General features: G+C 35.6%; 1 protein-coding gene across 5 annotated transcripts in view; it reads right to left on the bottom strand.

Annotated features, from left to right (window-relative positions):
- RYR2 (ryanodine receptor 2) overlaps positions 1-24915 on the bottom strand; it is a 431008-nt gene that overhangs the window by 308960 nt on the left and 97133 nt on the right. For all 5 annotated transcript variants that reach the window (XM_074896823.1, XM_074896825.1, XM_074896824.1 and 2 more), the window contains one exon: positions 16900-17019. In XM_074896823.1, coding sequence (XP_074752924.1) covers positions 16900-17019 — 120 coding nt within the window. The remainder of the gene's footprint in view (positions 1-16899; positions 17020-24915) is intronic.

Below are 24915 nucleotides of genomic sequence, written 5' to 3'. Positions count from 1 at the left end.
CAAAGCATCCACAGTTTGCATCATTGTCAAAAAGAAGAGATGTGGGTGTTCCTAACTTTAAAAATAAGCACATTGATTAGATGCCTAGCTTTGAGAATCCAAGTAGGAAGATTCAGAAAATTAATTTTAGTATAGAATTTGAGCAAAACATCTGCAGCCCTATTTGTGGGAGTAGCCTGAAAGAAACTGAATCCATCATCTATTTTCAAGTTACATTTAAATTTATACATCTTAGTCTTTTTGGCAGTCCTTTCCACTTAAATGAAATTCTGTCTGGTGACAGTGATGAAACAGACTCAATATAACCAAGTAAAAACATCCATTTCTAGGATTCTACCTAGAAGGCATAGCTTTCTGTGTTTTCAAGTTTGTCATCAAAAAGATGGACCCAGGACAGAAATACATGGCTCTGAAGACAAGTCCCATCAGCCAAATGGGATGAATCATATTCACCAAATCCCAAAAGAGAAAAGACAAAGAATGACTTATCAGTCTCACAGTTTTAGTTCTAGAAGAGAGGACCCTTCAATAACGATGTCAAGCTCCTGCATGTTTATCATTAGCAGACCATGAAGGCTGCCTGGCCACCTACTATGAAAAAACCTTGCTTTCAGTTGTTTATGACTATTAGAATCTGAAACCATCACTTTCTGTATGAGACATTTACAGGATATTCCATCTGAAACAGTTGCTTCCATTAAAAGCAGAGTTTTCACCATTCAGAACTTTTTCTGTTACTATATCTAAAATCTGTAATGCCATCATGTTTTTGGAAGAGAGGTTTGACAAGGGAGGCGGTCTTTTGTCACAAGTATGCTCTTCACCTTTTTCTAGGAAAAACTTTTAAAATCCAGTCAAGTTCTACTTCCTGAAAAATGTCATTTTTCACATAGTGAAAAGTTTCTTGTTAACAAGTGAAAGCTCTAAAGATTCCTGGTTCACAGGACAGCTGTTTCAGGGGATAAAAATGAACAACTCACAGGAATAACAGAAGAATTAAACCAGAATAGGGTCTGGAATAAATTTAAAAAAAAAAAGGAAAAGGAAACCAACACAGGGAAAAACAGCTAGTGGTAAAACTGAGGTCAGACCCAAATACACTGCAATCAATTAATTTTCAAACCCTAGAACACAAGACGGCTCCAAGTCCTCAGTGCTTCTTTTGAATCATGATGTTTGCCTATGTCACCACATGCTGATCACCTGTATTATATCTTGTTAATCTGACCTAAACAACTGATTGTTTTCATTTTTTAAAAAGATTCTCTTCTTGTGGTCACATATACAAAGTTTCCCTATTTTATCCACATTTCTGAGTGAAGAATTCTCTCATAAATGAAGTGTTAGATTTGACAAACCCAGCAGTAAAAAACGTCTCGAGCATACTTTCTGTTCATGTATCAAAGAGAAACACTCATCTACATTAGTCTATGTCTTACCACAAGGAGTTACTAGCTTTTATGAGTCAGCACAACAGTGAAGACCAAAATCCTTCCCTTGTCTTATTTTCAGATAGTGCATGTCATCTGCTGGTCACAGCGGAACAGTTCATTGGCAAAGAAAAATGCATTATCTGAAACTTAAGCTGTACAAACCCAAGGTGTAACATTCAGATGGAAACAGCTTCTTGGGTTTTCCCCCCTCTCACAATCTCCTTTAAAAAAACATAAGAAACCTATTTCTACTTTGTTGTTACATAAGTGCAATTATATTACTTTATTTTATGCTTGCAAACAACATCAGAGTTTTATGTTACAATTTTTCAGTTTTAGCTCTTTGGAAACAACTTTGATCCCAAGAGCTGTCAAGGGTCATGAGGCTATGTGCTGGTTTTGGCTGAAGTAGAGTCAATTCTCTTCTTAAGTAGCAATTATGGGGCTCTGTTTTGGATTTGTGCTGGAAACGGTGTTGATAACACAGGGATGTTTTCGTTATTGCTGCGCAGTGCTTACACAGAGCCAAGGCCTTTCTGCTCCTCACACCACCCACCAGCGAGGAGGCTGGGGGTACGCAAGAAGTTGGGAGGGGACACAGCCATGACAGCTGAGCCCAACTGACCAAAGGGATATTCCATACCATATCACATCATGCTCAGCAATAAAACTAGAGGGAAAGTTGGCAGGGGGGCCACAGCTTGAGGAATGTCTGGGCATTGGTCAGTTGGTGATGAGCAACTGTTTTCATTTGCATCATTTGTCTTTCTTGGGTTTTATTTCTCTCACTTTATTATTTCCCTTTTCATTACAGTTTTTATTATTATTACTATTTTATTTTCTTTCAGTTATTAAACTGTTCTTATCTCACGTGCTTTCTCACTTTCACTGTTCCTATTCTCTTCCCCCCCAATCTTGCTGGGGGAGAGGAGTGAGCAAGTGTTTGTGTGGTGCTTAGTTGCCAGCTGGGGTTAAACCATAACAGCTTGTTATTAACAGAGCAAACTGTCTTAACTGCTTGGAAGTTGTAATTCCCAGTATGATGTCTGCTTTCTTTGCAGATTCAGGGCCTCATACATTTCATCTCTAAAAAAGGCTAAGAGGTTTTTTTCTCTTGTCCTCCATCTCTCCCTCAGGTCTCCTCTATAACTATACATAATTCCAACATATCTACATTACTGAGAGCTGTTTCCCCTTTTTATATCTTTTCTGCAAATTTAAAACTCTTAGCAACAGATAAAAGTGATATTGTTTAAGGAGCCATATAACTACATTTCAGCCTCAAGAGATAAACCAGGTCAATCAGCTCAACAGCCATGACAACATACATATACACTGCTGTAGCCAGAAGCCTGGATGAACATTAGCTAATAGTGTATCACCCTAATGCAGTGTAAATATATTCATTTTTAAGGCAATTAGAAAAATTCCATGCTAATTAATAAAATTTTAAAATCTCATAGGATGCTACAGAGATTCTAGGTACATATCCAAATTAACAAAACATTTTTTGTTTAACTTCATGATGATTCTGCAAATTCTACCTTATTAAGCTAATCTTATGTGTATTATTCAAAACTTTACAGTTCTCTTTTATTCTTAGAGATTATGTTGTATTTGTAGCTACTGTAACAAGTAATGGAAAAATCTAGGGTATTATCAGTTGGGAGGGTACTATTGCTTTTGAACCTGGAAGGAAGAGGAAGCAGCTGCCCTTTGATTCCTGCAGCATCAGAAAGATGATCTTTATAAAATACTGTTTTGCCCCTTTCTAGAAAGCATAGCAAACACCCAAGGAAAATATTCCTAATCTCTGACCAGATTTCTTATAAACCATGCACATTACAACAAACATACTTCAAAGTAGGAATCCTACAGTCTTTTGGAATCAAACATGTGGAGCAAAAGTGCATGTCTTTTGTGGCTGTCATAACTGACATGGCCTGACCTGTCTCAGTAGAAATCTTACCTCCCTATAATAACCAATAGGACATTATTTGCAGAGATTCTCTTACTGTTAAGTTGATCCCATAGCTGAAATCTTCACAGTGGAATTATAACATGTAAAAATAAATTCCAAATAAATATAAATACTAACCCTTCCAGAATACCCTACATCAACTCTAATAAGCAATATATTCACTTTTCAGTGAACGTGAAACAGTAAGTCTAAAAGAAGCTAAACCACTTATTTAACTCATAAGCTATCCACTATAAAACACCACAATGGACACCAAAATTTAAATTCTAAGGACTTTATTATAAGTTTTCAATTATTACCCTTTCCATTTTAAGTCGCCACAATCAAGAGTCAACCTGTGTAACCAGGAAAATTGGTGCCTATCAAATATTGCTGGAATGGGGAACTGGGAATTTATGCTCTGAGTCACCTCTGACTTGTCCTTAAACAAAGGCAAGGAGATGCATCATCAGCTCTCTCCTGGGCAACACAGTTTAAAAGTAGCAAAGCATACACAGCTATCAAAATCCTTTGTGGCAAGATGCAACAATGCACTCAGGCACTTACAGTACTAAATGGCATATTAACAGTCTATATTTTCTTTACACATACGTAGAATAAATCATTTTTGATAAGTAAAATGAATAATGCATACACTGTTTTGTGTCAATACCCATTCATGTGCTTAATTCAATTAAAAAAAAATATTCAAAACAAACAAAATGCAACCGCCTACAGAATTTTCAGTCTATCCCACCAGCATTACAGAAGCTAGATGTGCTTTTATTTAAATTTAGGTGTGCCAGCTCCTACTAGCTGGCAAAAAACTAGTAAATTATAAAGCCAGTTTATGAAGATGAATAGCATACCCCACCTCATTTCTTTAATTCATCTTTTCTCTCTTGTTATATGTCTTTTAAAGGTAATATGTCTATTCTGATTCAGGCTGGATGTAATGTTCTCCAGATTATTTTGCACCCCAGACTGCTTTAATCTGATTTACTTGATTTAAAATAACAATTATATAAAAATTTATATAATTCTCTTCGAAGGTATACACATTCACTGCTGTAATGTAAAGCAAATCAAATATAATGATATATTGAAAGTTGTTCAATCAAAAAAATATATCTTTGATGATTAAATTCTTGTAGTCTTAGCAAAATTCCAGCAGATATTTGGGTCAGGGACAGAAAGACAAGGAGTCCTAAGAGCAAGGGCTACCTGGCAAGAAATTCTTCGTGGAATTAGGGACATACACTGTCAGAGCTTCACTGCTCATAAAAAGTGCAATAATACTTTCAAGCATAAATATCTACTTTAAAAAATCTCACCACGTATACTCAGAAATTGTGGTTTATCTGTAAATGTATAAAGCCCCTGCTTGACTGTGCATGGCACTGCATTTGAGCATACACTGCATGATGTAGAAAATAAACACTTATTTTGCTGTGTACCTTTATTGATTACAAAATCAAAAAGCTTGGAAGACTGATTAGTGATTATTTGTTCAGCTTCTTAAAGATTCATATTTCATCCTTTTTTTGGTCTAAGGTGCCAAAATACTGTTACTAAGCTGTTAAGCAAACAATTGCTGCTTTAAAGGAGACTGCTTATCATTCAGTAACATACAAGCACAAAAAGCTTCCACAAAGTAACATCTAGAAAGAAATACCCACATGCATTTCCCAGCAAACAACCCACCTGCTCAGAAGTGAATTATGCAGGAGATAATAAAGCTTAAAAATTCAGAGGTAGGAAAGCCAGTCTCAAGGACCTGGCAAACTATGTGGACTTTTACTCTTTTCCTGCTGTTCTTAAATACACATTGAAGGAAGGAGTATAACAAGAAGTTTATATATAATCACCCCTACATGCAACTGTCACAATCATTCACCAACCTGAAGTCCTCTTTTACCGTATTCAAGTTCCTCATTTACAAAATTTCATATTTTGACATCACATATTAACTACAGTATTAAGACCTTTGCAGATACCTATTATACACAACCACTTATTATTTTCTAGTTGTTTTCAATTTTATTTTACCAGTATCTCAACTTTCACTTTACCAAGTGTCCTGGTTTTGGCTGGGATAGAATTAATTTTTCTTGAGCTGGGTGGGGGCACAGCTGAAGTGCTGGATGCAGATTTCCCACACAAAACCAGGACACCAAGCAAAGATGTTCCACTCCTCTACTAATGTGCATGTCTATGCTGGGGATTTCAAATGCCTTTGTTTGGTATTGATTTAAAAAAAAAAAAAAAAAAAAAAAAAATTCCACGTTCTTGCAAATTTTCCAAAATAACCAGAACTCTTAATTAATTCTCCTAAGGAATCCACATTTCTATAGAAATAAAACAATCCTAATACAAATTATGTGGTTTATGTGTATGTGAAAATAAGAGCTTTAATGGAAAATACAGGTAAAGATAACCTGCATGATAAATAAGCTGGAAACATACACAATGGGAAAGAATTCTTTTGACATTTTGAGTTTATAAAGTGAGATTTTTATAGTCATTAATCTGTGCACATAGTTGCAACCGTATCAGCCAAAACAGGTCAAATTAATTTAGTGTACTACTGACCAAATCACCTATCAAATATAGCACTCAAAGCATATTAAAACTTTATTCTCACAATAGCTAAACACAGTAGGCATGTTTCTTATTTAATAGAAGACCTCACTGCGATTGTACTTCATTTCTATGGATCTTTTTGCATTGCCTAATACTTAATTTATACATGCTGGAGAAAGACATTCTGTATTACTAGACTTTCAATTTATTGAATAACCACCACTCAAACTGTTTCTTGCCAAGACCATTCATACTTCATATTGCACTGAGCAGAATGTTTGTTTGCTTTCTAGGGCCCCTGTCCAACCGTCTCATGCAAGTCCTGTGCTGTGCCTATTTCTTTTTCTCCCACAGTACTCAAAATGTCACAGAGCTTTGACATTTTCCTTCATATAGAAATAACTTGTCCCAGCTGTGACTTTTAATGGATCAATACACACCTTGGCCATTCTACCTAAACTAATTCATCCCATATTACCTAAAGCCATTTGAATGATGGCTATTACTGCTTTTGATTCATATTTTCCTCATTTATTGCCTTATCACCAGCTATAAACATCACACTGTGCACATAAAACTGATCAATACCCAGACAAACATCAAGAAAACCTGAAATTCCTAGAGCTCTGCTACCATTAAATGCATTTAGAGATGGGATAGAGGTAGAGCTTGCAGGATTGTTAAGGAAAGACTGTATCAGTCTTTTGAAATCAGCCCAGTGACATTAGTTTCCTATGCTTTTTTTTATGTTGTGTAAAAAGTCAGTTCTCATGGAAAGGCATTGTTTTTGTGGATGATATCTTTGAAAATATGTCAAGAGAAGAATACAAATACCTGGAATACGGACTAAACTTCCCCTCCTAAATACATTCTTTATATCCAGTAGGGAGGAAAGAGAGAACTTCTAAGGAGTTAAAGCTCAAAAACATTGATTAGTATTATTCACAGGGGCTCACTACATTTACAAGAATATCACTTTCTAGAAGACAAGAAAAACTATCTCACGCTCAATTAAGCGGAACATTAGCATCAACCCCTTCCAGTTCACACAACTCCACAACTAACAGATTGAAGACAGTGCAAAAGTAGACTGCACACCATCACTCCTTCACAAGAACCTTGCACTGAGGCATGGAGAACCTTAAAACTCCTTTTCGCTTATAAATAGGATTTGAAAAGGCCAAGCCAAAAAAGACAGAGAGGGACATTCTAAGCCACTAATCATACTGTGGGAAACCACAGTATTATTCCCATCCTCCAGCTGTTACAGACATGTTGGTTTGGTAAGAAAAAACAGGCTGAAGGCATCAGTGTGGTTCATGGTTCATGTATCAACTTCATGTCCATCACTCATATCTACAGGTTTTCAAACAAACGGCAAACTTCCAGCAATTATTCAAAAATAATTAAACACCCAGGAAAAGCAGCCCACTCTGACCTTCTGCATTTTTGCATACTTTTAAGATAATAATAACTTTTTTTACCATCTGGCTTCTGTTTTTTTAATGCAAAACAAAGCAACTGTTCTTCCACTTGTGAAACCAGATAAAGTTATGCTTGTATTTGTGTATGACAACCCCCACTGCCAGCATCAGGACAGTTACTAAAAACATTTGGGTTTCAAGCACAGGGACACAAAACATACTCACAAAACATAAAATACATCCTCAACTTCCAAACTATTTCCACTTGCCTTCCAACCCAAACTATTTAAAACCAACACCCTCAATTTACTGTTGAAAATACTTCTTATGATAGCAAGTTACAGCATTCCCTCTGTTGTTAAAAAACACAAATCTTCCTCATTTTCATCAGGAAGTAAGCAGGAGGAAAAGCCTAGAAACTTGAAAACCACTGCCCAAAAGATAAGAGTTTCAAAAAATCTTAAGAAATAAACAAACCGAAAGTCCTTAATATTCTTTTGTTTGTTTCATTTCAGATACAACTGATATTACTTACCTCAAAGAAATACAGATTCACTCATTAATAGGCCACATTTCTTCACCCTAACTTCTGAGAGCTCATTGGGCTGGCATTATTCACAGGAGTCTAACTGAGCCAGATTTACCCCAACACTGCATAAAAATACTCCACTTCAAGTGCTGAGCAGGGCTGCAGAGCTAATTTAAAACTGCTACTTCAGACAAAAGTTCGCCTAACTGGCTTAAAATAAGCATTTGCACTTTCATGTGTTCTTAGCTTGAAACACACAGATTTATGAATCTGTTTTTTTCAGTTTTTCAGATGCACAGCTCCATATCAGCCTAATTAAAATTCAAACAACTGCTTTGTAACTACTCTGCGTGTACTAATGAAGTACATTCTGCTCTAAACCCATCAGAGAAAATATTTAAAGTGCTGAGTTCTAGAGGACTTAGCAGAATATGCACACTGTGTAACCTTGTCATGATGTTGAGGGTACTGCAGCAAGCCCGAAGCTGCCAGGGCTGTGCTTGCATTGAACAGCTCCCAGTTGTAACCTTCATCAGGCATGAATGTACAGCAAATAAGAACTCCCACTTCAAAATATTCTGGTGTCGCTCTGTGTATCACTATTTATCTTTCAAGGACTTTCTTATGGTATTCCAGTACAGTTTGTGTATTTAGTGAAGGCAAATAATGTGCTTCCAGTCCTTAATGCCTAGTCCCAAAATTATTCAGTCCCAAGTCTTTTATACTAAATGGGGAAAAAAACCCTCAACCACCAAACCCCATCAGCGATGCAATTGAGGGCATTGCTTTGAACAGAATGTTCAAAATACAAATAGCTAAAGCCATCATGCAATACTAACAGCTCTCCTTTTTAACAGGAACAGTGCTAAAAAGGGCAGGACTTGGAAGCTAAATCACAGCAAACGCGGATTTTCATAAGCCTGCAGAAAACTCACCAAACCAACTATGGAATTGTACACTACATATCTGACCTTCCTACATCATGGTGCTTGTGTCACAGATGTATTTCAGACATTTTCCAGCGTAATATCTGCTTCTTTTTATATTTAAATCTTTAAATAATGAGAAGCCTAAACAGTTACTGGGCTATAAATTATAAAGGGAAACTGATTTAATGGGATTTTTCAGGTCTTCTTCACTTATTTTATACCAGAAGTTGAATTTCTACATCCGTTCCACTACAATTAAAAAAAAAAAGAAGAAAAAGAAACAAAACCAAAAACCCAACAAACCAACAACAACAAAAACCACCACCAACCACCATCATATGTGGTTTGTAAAAATTGAGGGTTTAATTGTTTGCTTTTAACAGACATTTAGATAAAGAAGAAGGTAGCAAACCACATATTTGACTGGAGAAATTATAACTCATGTTTTGCATGTTAAATTCAACAAAATGTACAGCTCCGGATTAAGTTTGTTGATTGGATGGCCTATGTTACAGTTTGAAACAAATCATTAACATTAAAAATAAAAATGAGCATTTTGAAATTTGTCTTGCATTTGTTAGTTGACAACAGACATCATGTATGCATACATACCATATATACTACTTTTTTCATTCAGTGCTATCATTTGGAGTATTATCATCACTTAATTAATTCCCCTTAACTACAAAATCATTGTGATTCTATCTTTCAGCTTTTGTTGCTACATTTTCAGGTTACATGTCCTACACTCTACCAGCATATGTAAGTATTCAGTACTTTCCTTTGGAGGTTCCTTTTTAAGTGCTTTATTGATAAAAATCTTTAATGTTTCTAAAATCTATTTTGACAAAAAACATCCCAAGTACACAATACATTTTGCGTCTTATAATAAAACCCTGTGGATTATCAACCACTAATATTAAGCATGCAGAGTTATCCCCAACAAAGTAGAACTATTGGTAGATGTATCCAGAGAACTGGCCTATAGTAATATCAGACTTCTAAATATTAAATGAGTGGGTGTGATTGAAAAACAAACTCATGTTTATGAAAGTACTTTTTTTTAAACAGGAAGAGCTTTTAATTCATTTTTGGGAGTAAATAGTGCCTCAATAAGCTAAAACTCAATGTATATCTCTGACAACACTAGATTTTATAATGAACTTTTCTGTAAAATCACAATAATCCATTCCTGTATGTATTTCAAATTCCAAATATCTGCTGCAACAGGAGATACAATCTGAACACTGAGACTAATAGGATTTACTAGATTGGATGTATTCTGATTACATCATTTAGTCTGTAATGACTTGCAAAATATCACACATTTTGTTTCCTTTTTAAAAAATACCTGTGTTACAGATGACAGTACAAGCCTCCTAAATTGTACTATTATGCCTACTAATACTGCACACAACTTTCAGCTGTTATAATTCAGCCATATTTCTGTTGCCACTTTATATTCATTCAGATCTGGCCCAGTGTCTTTCATTGTCTAAGTGTTTCACATTCATTATAAATTATTCACTTTTCATCTTAATAAATTATTCTGTTGGTTTGTGGGATTGCAAGGATCACAATCAGGTCTGATGGTTATGGTTTCACACCTGCATTTAAGTTGATGTTTTATACAAGATTTAAAAGGAATAAAAATTAAATACGATATACATTCATAATAAATATTTACAATTATATATATTATGTATTACTTAAAACTACATATAATTTTAGTGAAATACACTGTGTTCTTATTTATATTGCTTCTACAGAGAAGCGTTTTACTGGGAAAGAATGATTCATTGAACGAAATCCTGTCTGATCTATACCTAGACTTCCTCTACCTATATCTAAATTATGTATGTGAAGTGGGGCAAGTGACATGTAAGCATGCATAAATTTGTTAGCACCTCTTCATTTAAATTATTAAAATCAATGATCTTGGTGAACGTCTGCTAAACAGAGACCTCTGAACATAAGATTACGTAAACCGAGGTGCCAACTTTGCCATTAAATATGAACATTAATTTTGGCAACATGACACAAAGGCAATTAAAAGAACCTTGGAGGTGCAACTGCAAAGCATTGCCAAAGCCCTGACAATCTTTTTTGACTTTTTTTTTAAGGATGCAATGGAAACATAAGCACAGAAAGGAATCGAAGCAACTACCAAAACTAAAACAAAAAACCTTACCACAGGGCAAACTCCCAGAACAATCCACTGCAAACACAAGTAGATAAAACTGACTTGATTTGTCTGTGCGAATCACATTTTTTAAAACTTAGTATTTTATTTCATTATGTCAGTAACTGCTCAAAAAGCATCTATGTTCATCCATATATTAATGGCCATCGTGCTTTTTTTATGCATTTGGATTCACACAATCAAAAACTGTGCACAGCACAGATACTTTTGCTGTCAGAAAGAGTTTCAGACTCAGCTTCTCTGGAGTCAGAGAGATTATTTGCCTTGGCCACTAAGAACATGTTAAAGTGTTTGCTGTACAAAGACACAAAAAAGGAAGCAATCCTTTCCTTCAGATCTTACACACTGGAAGGCAAATGGAGAAAAGAGTTTTTCCAATCTGCAGTAAGGGTGCAGTAGTTGAGGCCAGTGTCCCTGCCCACCATTCCAGATGACACCCTTCTCTAAGACATATCCATATAGAATTTTTACTGCTGCCATGAAAGTTGATTGTGTAAATACTAGAGAATCATACTTTCTTGTAACCTTGGCTGTGTCAGACAACCATCCTTCTCCACCCTCCCTCTCCCATTCTCCTCTTCCCTTCCAGCATAGCCACCCATTCATCTCCTGCCAATTCATTTACCTTTTGAAAACAGACACAAAAAAGGGCAAAGAAAAAACAAAGAATTCTTATTTGGTAGCACAAGAAACAGTGTGCCGGTCTTACCATCAGTCTTTATTTTCTAACCCCTCAGAACAGTAGTATCCAGGGACCAACAAAGAATGGAACATCACTGATATATGGAGCTCTGGGTCACAGAGCAGACAGCCTCAGCCAACTGGCCCACATCAGTTTAGCATCAGTCTGCACAACCTTCCCTATTGCTGCAACCATTCCTGCCACAGGAGAAAAGTGAATCTTCGGAAGGAAAAATGGAAAAAAGTTATCTAAGCCCTACAATCATGTGAAGCCCTTCCTCACTTTACAAATAGAATTATTAAAAGTTTAATAAGCTTTCGGACTCTTCTCTCAGTACTGTAGTTTATTATATATAATGTAATTCACTGCTCAGTGGCAAGTGCAAACCATAGGATCACATATTGCAACGCCTTCTTAAAAAAATGAGAAAAACAAGTTTAAAATTGGGAAGTTTTTTTCTGATCTTCAAAAACTCTCACTATATTATCCTTCCTTCTCACAAGTACAATTACTAAGAGCTCAAGAGGAAAAAAGAAAAAAAAAAAAAAAAAAAGATTTTTATTGGTCCTTTCTGACGATGTAAAGTAGATCTTCTATACCTCAGAGCATCACAGAATTAAAGTATGTGAATTTACCACCTGTCATAAAAACAAGAGAAAAAAAAACCACTTTATGCCATTACAAAAGCATAACTCATTCTCAGTGCTCTGCTATGCAGTGGCTCACAGGAGATCAAAACCCAATTGTGACTGGCCCAGAGATGAGTATTTTTCACTCTGCATGACAGACCAGTATAGTTTTCAGGAGCTGTGAAAAACACAGAGCCAGCTTGTTTGCTTTTCAACACTCCATGCATTATTTAGGTCTAAAGAAAAATAACTTCAGTAGCAGACAACACCATTTCTAATGAATGGACTTCCTCATATTAGCAATCTGTTTATCTATAAAAAGCAATAATCTAATTTCCAAAAGTAAAGAAATAGATCTCACTTGTCACTGAGATAAGTTAACTATTCATGATTCTTGTTTTAATAAAAGGGATGGTCTTCCACACAAGGAATAGATTTAAAAGTACAGTAAACATTGATGAAACCAAATTACTTCTAGACCATTATCAGACAAGAAGTTTATGTTCTTTTTTGCTTTTTCTCAGACGCACAGCCCTTATTTTCATCTTTTTACCTAAGAAATTAAAATTTTTCCTATAAATTTAATAAGACCTGCTGGAGAAATAATGGAATGAGATAAGGAAACTAAGCATTGTAAATTTTGTCTTCTTTGGGTTTTGTTATTCATGCTGTTGCAACTTTTTGAATGTTAAAAATTTTTGATGGTTTATACATTTTATGTTATAAATTTGGAATGTCCAACCTATCCCTAGAACAACATATATTTTGAGATAGATATGCTTTGACATTAGTAAAGATTGAAATATTATTTTTTCACTTGAACTATTACACCTCTATAGATGAGATAGTCACACATTTATCTTGTACCAACCTGATTGTTTTATACTCAGAACTGTGTCTTATTAATAACATCATGTGTCATTTAGATGTGACATCTTGTTTACCTATTATTTTGCTCTTGAAGATATGAGATCATTGCGAGGAATTTGGTGACGTGCCCTAAGCAACAATCAAGAAGCTTCTATACCCCTGAAAGTAGCAGATAAACTACATTTACAGAGTGAGTGCAGCAACTAATCTTATTTCCCTTCCCAAGTTAAAATAATTAATGAAATAAAAATAGCATAAAGTGCAAAATAGCTTTTATCCCATTATCAGTCAAAGCTAGAGAACAGTCCCTGCTAGAACTCAAAAGAACTGTTACAAAGACTCATCCTTTACTTCTCCAAGGCTATCGCTAATACAGAATCTAGTCCCTCTGTGTGTCCTTCATGACTACAATCCAATCCACTGGCTCTAATAATTCACTTCAAATCAAAAGTACATTTACTGTACAAAGACCCAGTATCCAGACCCAGTCTATGGTCTGACTATCTGGGAGGCAGCTTTGCAGAAAAGGGCCAGAGGGCAGTAAGGTGTGCATGAGCCCACAGCATGCCCTGGCAGCAAAGAAGAGCAATAACCTCCTGTGCTGTACTCAAAAACGCATAGCATAGAGTTATTGTTTTGCCCCTCTACTCAGCTCCTGCTAGTCTATATAGAATCATAGAATGGTTTGCAATGGAAAGAACCTTAAAGATTTAGTTCCAACCTAGTTCCAACCCCCTGCCATGGGCAGGGACACCTTCCACTAGACCAGGTTGCTCAAAGCCCCGTCCAGCCTGGCCTTGAACCCTTCCAGGGAGGGGGCAGCCACAGCCTCTCTGGGCAACCTGTGCCAGTGCCTCACCACTTTTAACTCACAGTAAAGAATTTCTTCCTTATAGCTGATCTAAATCTACCTTCTTTTAGTTTAAAGCCATTACTCCTTGTCCTATCACTACACTCCCTGAAAATGAGTCATTCCCTATCTTTCCTGTAGGCCCCCTTTAAGTACAGGAGGGTCACTATAAGGTCTCTCTGGAGCCTTCTGTAGGCTAAACAAACCCAATTCTCAACTCAACTCTCTTCCTGTAAGAATGACCAAACCAATGCACAAAAACATTCACAAACTTCGAAATATAATTATACTTTGAAATTTGATTCCATAGAATGCCATTTTGTGATAAGATGCATTTCTTCTCTGGAATAGTCCCATACCAAATTTAATAGCAAAAGATGTCTCTCCATTTGCTACAAAGAAACCAACCTCAAATCTAAAAACAAGCTGTAATGTAGCTGCAAATATGAATTAATTCCTTATTTAAAATTCAAACACCTTAAAAGATATACAGAAAAACAATAGATTTGCAGAGCTAGGAAATTCAGAGGATATTTTTGCTCAGTGAAGTGATTTGACAAGCATGGATTGCTTCCAAAAGAAGTGAAGAAAGCAGAATTTGGTAACAGTTTTGAAATGTGAACACATGTGAACTGATAATGCTTACTAAACTGTTTGCTAATTTAGCCTAACTATCATCATCCTTCTTTTGTTAGTATGATGTTTTGTAAGTCCTCTGATGCTGAGGGAATTTACATGACCCTCCAAAGCAACACTTGTGTTGTAAATCTGAACATAAGAAAATAAAATTCATTAAGCAATTTTCACAATGAGTCTGACAGTGTTATTGTTGTAATGTGATATGTATTAATAGTAGTTGCCAAAGCATTTTATCAATATATATTTTCTACTTAACATTATTTTTGTAGTGTGAATTATTCAGTGGTCCCTGGGCAAGAAAGTGCATGCAAATAAGCTCTGCTAATAAAACATCAGCTACACCACGAGGAGCCACATCTTGGAGGATATTGGAGAAAAGCGGGGGATTGTATCAGACATTCTCAAGAATTCAAGTCTAGGATACTAGGTCAGGTCTATTACTTGTGTTTGGCCTATTACTAGTGCTTGATTTGGTACCTCATCCTTGATAGCTGACTGTAATTCAGATGGCCACACTATTCTTTGCATTCAGGTGAATCACAATCCAAATTAGCCTTAAAGATGTGCGGGGAAATTTTTTTAACTGGCTCAAGAACTCTGCTAGTACTCTTTTCAAATTAGCATATGCCTCTTGTAATATTTTTTACACTCTTCTTGATACAATGCAATAGTAATGTTGTATGGACACAGACCTTAGGAAGTAAAGCATTTTTATTTACTCTTATTTACAGTCAACTCTGCTTTAAGGGTTTGGTAATTTTATTACTCCCTCAGTATTTATATCTCCAAATGACTTCAAATGAGGTCATCCTAGAAACTGTCAGCCCTTAAAAATTAAAACAAGGATGAACTGCATGGGTTTTCTTTTGTTTGGGTTTGGGTTTTTTTTTCCCCCAAACTCATGCAGAATGAGAAGAATAAATACTGCTTCACAGAACATGGAGAAAAAAGCAGCATCAAGTAAGCATAGGAAACCGATATGAAATTTACACTGTATTCCTTAAAGACAAGAATGTTCAGGAGTTTTATATAGCGAGAGAGACTGTAGATTTAACATCCAACCTTACTGAATGATAATAAATTCATTAAATAGATTTTTCTGGCCTTACAGGCAACTAGCACTGCAACCACTTCCATCCCAGCACATTTTTATTGTTAAAAAGATTCACTTAAAACAGAGCAGCAGGAATGAATTCATCAAGATCACTGCTATTATAATGAATCATTAATATCCTAGTGAAAAATTTATTATTATGAATAATACATTCAAAATGATGAGACAGAAAATGAAGCATTACTCTGCAATGTATCAGAGAGAATCAAAGTGATGTTATGGAAGCTGGCAAGATAAAAAAACATCTTTTTTTTTCTAAATCTTTCTAGATGTCTTTCCAGATGCGTCACCTTTATTTTCTCATCAAAGATTTATATTTTATCTGAAGAAAAAACAAATATGTTGAGCAACGTTCTTCCCTTTGTATAAATAAAATGTTCACTAAATGTACTTTAATCACAATTCTGCCCTCAGAGGGCATATTTTTGTCTAAAAAACATTTACTTGGGCATATGTGATGGTGAAACAAAACCGCTCCTTTGCAACAAATAACAAAGTTAATTTTTCAAACTACCGTATCTACTGCATATATAGCAGAGTTATAGTAGGCTCAGATAACAAACTGATCAGATGAGATAATTTTGACAACTTGCACTATTACTCTGCTCAGTTAGGATATTAGAGATATTTAAGTAATAATCATCTCAATGTAAATGTCAGAATAAAAACTTGTTACAAACAGAATAATCGCTCTCTTTCCCAGGGACTTAAAATCAGAGTAATCAAGTGTGTCTTTGTATTGCAGTATGCAACAACTGCACTGCGGCTCACTACAACCGAGTTTGGACAACTGATATAACAAGCACATTAGTGAGGTGGACTTCTGCAGCTAACTAGTTTTAAAGTGAGCCCAAAACAGAAAGCATGGCATTAGAGTCCAGCCAAAGGGCCATGACAAAGGAACAATTAAACATCAAAGGGGGATTAAATATTCCTCATATTATTGATAGATTTGATTTGTCCATTTCCCTAGGAGATCGGTGTATACTAGATCAAAGCAAGCAGTATTATAACTATATCCTTACTTCAAACATGACACTTAAAACAGCAGTACCTTAGAATTTGATGTGGATTCCAAAAAGCAAAGCCTGTTGCCAAATCCTTCTGCAGCAAGACACAGTTTCTGTTGCTCCTTGTGAACAGTTGCAGTGCACTGCAGAACCACTTCATCGTCCTATCAAAAAATAAACAAAAACAGAACAGTGGTTATGCTTCTGACCCAACAAGGTTTGGGGAAACATTTTCAAAATCATTGCTTAACTCAGAAACGGTTATCCCTGAACACAAGCAGAAACAAATCTCGGCAAAGTTTTTATTCTCACAGTTGTGAATGTGGGCAAATCAATTAAAATAATTATAATTACATACGTGCCTTTCCTGTTTGTCTGTCCTTGTAACGAAAGTCAGTATGTATGAAATACAAATGTTACGGGACTAAATCCTTGTAGTAATATAGTCAAAGGATATCTCATCAGCAATTCTGAAGGAATAGAAGCAGACCCTTATTTAAATACCAGTTCTTCAAAGTAACATAACCATGAGCGAGGGAATCCCTTTTCAGGAATATGGTTTAAGTTAAAAAGAAAGAAAACTTTGTTGTGATGAGTCTGTTTTCTAGCAAAGATTTTCCGATTAAGAACAGAAAAAAATAGTATAACCCTGTGCGTTCTGCCCATTCATTTATGAAGCAAAATTAGAGTTTCCAATAATAAACTTCACATGAGCAATTATGAAGAGGTCATATTTAACACTGTAAGTAAAATGTAATACAACAAAAACTACAGGATGAAGCTTGCAACTGGAAGCAGAACAGGATGAGACCACAAAAATGCAGGCATGTTTACCAAAAAAAACTTGTTACAGGCAGCTTTTTACATAGGGACATTCAGAAAAGTTAATCAAATTAAATAAATGTCTGAATTTAAATTGAACAGAGTAATTTGAAGCCACTTGTAAACATCCATCCTGAATTAAACTGGCCTTTTATTTGGTTTAATTTACTTCACTCTAGTAATTAAACTATACTAAATTAAGGTGTATTTAATTCTGAAAGGAACAGGAGATTAAACAGTTTAATCAGACACTTAAATTCATTCATGTTACATTTTTTAAATTGTCCCCATGTAGCAAACCCTAGCCCTAAGTGCAGGTAAACCATCTCTTCTTGTATAACAGCAACAGTGCCCAAGCTGCATATCGGTAATGATCCACAGTCAACTGTGGAGGCAAAAAGTAGTAATGGCTACAAGTCAGACATTAAATCCAGAAAATATATATGTGCAGTTCACAATGTACAATTGTAATTAATAAAGAAAAATCCCTAAAGGCCAAAATCAAGGATCTAGACCACCAAATTACAGACCCAACAGTTCTGCTGTGTACTCTTTGTAAGCAGCATCTATTAAAAAACAGAGCGGGGGTTTTTTGTGGAGGTCTGGGGGCATGCTGTTTGTTTGATTTTGGTTTTTAAACCACAAAATTAGTACTTCCTAACCTTAATTACATTTGATTCAAATAAAAGTTTATTTTCAGGTTCAAAATAGTAGTGTTAAGACTGCAGCTATATAAACATATTCTCCTTCCTATTTCTCTTCCTAGCCCTTCTTCCTAAATAACCACACTGGCAGAATGGAAACGCCAGTAACCCTGTCACCATCATGCACTGTGTTAGCGCTGTCTCCAAAAAGGGCCACTAGAGAAGACGTTAAGATCATACCTCCATAGTCAGATGCAGACAACATTGTAAGACTACTTTCTACTCATATGAACCACCAATTTCATTTTGTAGTGCCCCATTCCCTACCATTGCACGCTGTGCTTTTAGAGAAAGTCTGAAAGTGTTTTACATAGCCCATCTACAAAAATTACTCTATGCTGACAGCAGCAAAAATGTAAGTTGGTTTGGGGCAGGTCCCTGACATACTTAGTTTTAGTTAATAATCTAATGCATCATATCCTTCCCTGCAAACCAATTATGCACAATCATCAATCATGTATAATGTAGATGCTGACTGATGGAGGATTAAGAACAGAAATATAGCAACTGCTAAATTTCCTGACGCACAAACTTTCTCAGTTCATTCTGCAAACACTTTCTCTTGATGTACGGTGCACAGAGTACATGGCTTGCTATTTTGTTAAATACATAGCTCAAAAAATAAGACGGATTTCTTTAAAAATGCTTACTAATAAATGAAAATCAATCACGCTCAATGCCGTTTTCAAAAGTTAATTCCTGGGTTGGCAGGACATGTCTATTAAAACACCAAAGCAAATCACAACTCTGTTTAGCTATGCTTACTTTGTTTTGAGTGTAGATGGATACAATAAATGTTCTCTTAATTCAGGCCACAGAGTCATAGTGTCGTGGAACTTCTCACTCTAGTCAGGGTGGGGTTGATAAAATTGACATGGAAAGTTAAGAAACATGCAATGCCATTGTTAGATAAAGTGAAAGGTGATTACAGGTAATTATGTGTTATATAAACCCAGTTCTAAGTTACTTTGCACTTCTATGCACATCATTAGAGAAGAATCCAATATAAACTCTACCCTGGATTCAGTGTTCCAACGTTTACTGACTACATGTTCAGAAGATTCCTATAGATACACAATTTGATTGTGTTGCAGAATTACATTAAGATACATAATTCCATTTCATTTCTGAAGAGAAGACTGGTCAGTGGGTAAGCATCCCAGCACCATCTTTCTAAACCCGTTTTCACATCTGCAAGTGCTATCTCTAGTTCCAGTACCAGGAGAGCTAAAAATGCATAATTTGCTTATTTGAAGTTCCACCTCCGAAGAGACCTTCACTGAAGGTCACTTTGCTCTTGTATGAAGAAAGCTACAGTGTGCATCATATTAAACATCTATTAAAGAAAAATATTTTTCAGATATTCTTAAATCTTGGATTATGAGTTGTCTCAAACTGGTTCACTACCTCCTATTACCTTCTGAGCATTTTCACAACCAGACATTATGCAAATGAGGTTTTAGATCGTATTTTTTTCTGTCAGTCACTATCAGATTAGGCCTGATAAAAGTAATTTATATATCAATGGGCTATAACCGTAGCCTTCAAAAGTTAAGCAAATACAGCATTATGTATCCAGATACATTCCTATTCACGTCTTTCCTAACTCTCCTGATAGGAGACTGAAATTCAGGGGTAGCAGTAACACAAAGGTGCTGACAAGAATATTAGTGTCTTTTAAACATATCTGTCAAATGTTATTTAGGATCACAGTAAAATAAATAGGGATGAAAAGTGAAGAGATTCCAAGATGCCAACTTCCAAAAACTTTTAATGCTAAAATGTTATCACTTGTAGGAGTCTTTGATCCACTTGGAATCTAAACTCTTGGACAAACTGTGCTTTAAGACATGTAGAAATATTTGTCTATACATTGACAAGTGCATAGCCAAAAGAAGAAAACCTAGTCTTGTACAACACAGTTATAAGTCTTTGTAATTCAGCAAGGTAACACACATGTTAATAAACAATAGTGCATGTATGTCATACTCAATGAAATGAGTTTAGCATGTACTTGTTCTAATTAAAACCTGATTAAAAAAAAAAAAAAAACAAAAAACAAACAAACAAAAAACCCAAGAACAGAAAACACACAACAGTATCTGTATTCTACCCTAACTAACAAAAGTATTTGATTTAAACTTCATATTCAAAACGACCACAATGGACTTACATACAGAACATAGCATAGTCTTAAAAATCTCCAGAACGGTTTGGAAGAAAGGGCAACAGCAAAAACCTAAAATCGCTGCAGACATTTCCACTGCCAGATATTTCCATTATTCTTGTTTTGCTGAATAATCATCACTTCAACACACATCTGCCAATTTCCTCTGTGGAAACTGGAAAATTTTCGTATTTCCATCGCAATTCACAATCACCATAGCAGCCTTCATTAGTAAGCTCAAAGATGCTGCTTTGCCTTCTCTTTTTCCAGTTTTGTGATACAGAAGAAAGGTATCAAGGGAGTAAAGGAAAGTAGGTGCCAATAACCATACAAACACTGTGTACACAGTAGTGCTGCAGCTTATTATCAAATGCACAAGGCCATGTAAGTCACCATAACAGCAGTGGAGCACAGTCTCATATACCTGAGAAGTTGTCCGTTTAGTTTAGATACTTCCATCCATTGTCACTCATCCTTCAGTTCTGATCTGTTTCATAATATTCTTGGGAATTTGGAAGTACGGTTATCTCCATCCCCCAAATGATAGCAAAAAGGAGCAAAGATGATACTGCCTACCTATAATAACAGAGTATGCCTACAGGATAGCAGAGATGATACTCAGATTGCTGAACTGATAACCTGAGTCAGAAAACTGTTCTCCTTCCCAAGTTTACAAATTAACTTGCTGAAGGCAATGTGCAGCTATGGTTAAAGTAACCAGCCATATACAGTGCTTTAAAATTATGACCAAGTACCATCTTGGAATAATCCATTAATCCTGATAAATCCTTATGTGTCAGCGAGTACACCAGTTGATCGTGTTAAAGATACCATATCTTCCAACAAAAAGATATTCTGCTTTTGTTATGTCAGATACCTTCACTGACTCAAACAGCATGAGCTTTTGATAAGCACACTGCTACATTTATCATTCTGATTCTTCAAGAAGAATTCTGAAATAACAGGTAGATGTTATCTATGTCACAAAGCCCTATTTATTTTTTAAGCATCCAATTTTGAAAAGCAAAGAGTTATTGAACAAAGAGCTGTAGATAGAAGATTCTTAATTATATCTATTCATTATGGGCTATTTTAATTATTTTCATGAAATCTTTTATACCCAGAGAAACGAAACAAGTAACTGAATGATTTAGCAAAGGACCCAATAACTAAAAACAAAAACAAAACACCTTTAAGAGCACCATAACAGTCTTTACAGCTAAAAATTACTCCTGAAATCAAAACGCTGCCACCAATAGCCATAATCTGGTAAACTGCATGATCAGAACTGCATTCCAGAAGACCAGATTAATGAAGGAAGAGCACAGATTTGCTGTCAAGGCTAAAGCAATATTAAAACAGCGAGTTCTCAAAGCTCCTTAATAGCACTTACTTTCAACTACAGAGATTTGACTTTTCTGTGAAATCCACCCAAATCTCCTAAGATTACATGAAATACATACTACTCAGTCAAGAAAAAGGTTAGTTTCTTATGTAAAGATGCGGGCATGTTATGTTTCAACATTAATGTTTTGACTAGGTGCATTTTACCAAGATTGGCAATTTCAAGTTATGACTGTATATATAGATATATACACACACACACAGATATATATATATATTTCCTTGTAATGGATAGTGTTACTCTGTCCTATTAAACCCTGAAAACTGATATCTCCTGTGTGAAGTCAGTTTTGACTAGTCCTTAACCTTCTCAATATGTTAATTCTATTAAAGGACTAAAACTGGCTGGCTGAACTGCCGCTGGTAGGCATCATCTGCAATGCTATAGCTGTTACCACCTCTTCAGTATGGATGTAGCTGTGATTTTGAGGGAGGAATATTTACATTGTGGCATTTTTCTGGAAATCTGCTAGTTGGTGGTTTGTTTGGGGTTTTTTAATATTCTTCATGGTTTGGGTTTTTTTTTTTATTCTGCATATTATAGTACCTTAAATTCTTAATAATTACACATACTTGTAAAACTTCTGAATTCATATCTGGTATTGGTTTAGTAGGGAATCAGAGGATAGAGGATTGAATAATTTCTTTGTTTGCAGTCTTTAAGAATGCAAAATATCATTTCCTAGTGTATGTCTTTCCCTGTTTTATGCTCTATGACACTACTACCTCCAAGTCTTTTATTTTAATCATACAAGAAAAGCATAATATTGGAGCTTTTAGTATTGCTAAAAGTCTCTGCAGGAAAAGTTGACGATAAATAAAGTAGCAAAACACTGCAAGTAATATATTTATTTAGAAACACTGTATGTGCTTCAGCCCAAGGTGCTTCAACTCATTATGCCATGACCTTGGCAGGTGCATCTTGCTTCCATTTCAGGACAAAAATAGCAACATTTTTCATGTATTTTCCCTGATTTTATATTTTATACTTTACATTTTACTGCTTTGCAGAGAATGCAAAATAGAACATGAACTATTACTAATTTAAATAATTTGCTGTGCTCTTCCTAATCTGACCCGTTATACACAGTTATCTCCATTAAAGATGTAATGCTGACACCGTGTTTCTACTGCTCCATGACATACCAATTCCGAAACTGCATACAGAGCAGAGAATGTCACATTTGCAAAATTAAGCATTCAAAGGTTAAAACTGATAAGTTATGCTTGTACATTCAAACTCACTTCTAGTGCTGTTTTTTATGGCAAATACTGCAGTTACTGGAATGTTTCCATCAACTTCCATATGCTATAAATCAGGATCTCAGCACAGACTTTAATAGCTCAATCTTTAATAGCTTCCTCAAACTCCACATATGCACAGTTCTGCTTCACTGCATCCCATTTACTGTTCAGCTCTGCAGCTGAACTGTGCAATGAGTATAGGTGCCACACATCTTTAAAAGTAGATTTACAAATAGAAATTTAGCCTGTACAAATTGCTTTCTGCCAAAGGAAGCTGTCGAATATTTAGACTTCCAAACCTTACTTTAACTTCCCTGTGCCTTGTTGGGATATGTGCTAAAGTGTAGAATAGAAATTTGTACACCCTATGGGCCATCAAGTACAGGACTTGCACAATTACTGACAACCATATGCTAATAGGATAATAGTATCAATCCCCTAGTAAGCTGACCAGCCAAAAAAAAAAAGAAACAATATCAAATGTGACCTTTTTTTTTACGCTAGGCATCTGAATAACACACACCAAGCACCATGTAAGACAACTTTCAGTGCTGGTGGAAGCTCTACTAGTAGTTGTCCCAGAGCCTGCATCTTTCTGTGCTTTGGAAGAAGGTAAAAAGAAACAACGCAGAAGTCAAGTAAGAAAATAAGATGGTGTTTTTTCCCTTCTCCAAATCCCTGCTGACAAGAAACAGAATCCTTGATACACACAATTTATTAAACTCCATGTATATAACATGGAACAACTATGATCAAAAATTATTAGATATCTTTTCAACAATCCTATGGGAGATACCAACAAAACAAATGCTCAGAGTAAGTAACATTACTTACTTTAACTGCTAATTCTATTCTTGACTGATCAACCAGTGTCTTCAACAAACTACCAAACTCTATTTTGAAATACCAGCCTATTAGGGAGATTAGAGCTTCTGACATCTGAACGCAAAGGAAGCCTGTAACAGAGGCAAGAAATGGACCCAAACTTCTGATTACTGCTTGAACCACAACTCCACCATCTTCTTGGCAGCAGATGACTGTTGTTATAGTAGATAGATAGATAGATAGATAGATAGATAGATAGATAGATAGATAGAATTGTTGTTATATAGTAATATAATAATAGTAATGTCCTTGGCTGGTGGGAATTAGTGCTCAGATGCTCTTAAGGGAGAACAATCTATAAGTAACTGAAAACAACCTTAGTGCAATGCACATACCTTAGGCAGGTACTCAGGATAAAAAGTAACAAAAAAACAATGATGCTGTAGAGAAGGCTCTGCTGGTTACAGTGAATCAAATACTAGTCATAAGTCAACAACACCAGGCAGCTATAAAAAGCCAAAAAGCTGGGCTAATCGGGAAAGAAGTGCATGTGACTACCAGAGGAGTGATCCTTTGACTTTACAGTCAACACTGGCAAGGCTTCAGCTGAAGTGAAACGGTATTTTGACCCTTCGTTTCAAACAGAGAAAGGACAGAGAGCAACATGACTGATGATACCATAAAGAAACCCAGGAAATATCCAGAAACACTACTGGGATGCAGTCTGCTTAGACTGGAGGGAAATATGACAACAATGTCAAGTATATTATAGTGTTGTCAATAAAACATGGACTAGAGGACAGTTTCTCATTAAGAAAATTAACATTAAGACATTGAGGACAGTATTTTTTGAGGATAGCAAGGCATTTTCACAGTTCAGTTTAGAAACTTCA

This window comes from Athene noctua, chromosome 1 (assembly GCF_965140245.1).
Source record: "Athene noctua chromosome 1, bAthNoc1.hap1.1, whole genome shotgun sequence".
NCBI classification, from domain to species: Eukaryota; Metazoa; Chordata; class Aves; order Strigiformes; family Strigidae; genus Athene; species Athene noctua.
This window is presented reverse-complemented; position numbering and strand designations above follow the sequence as displayed.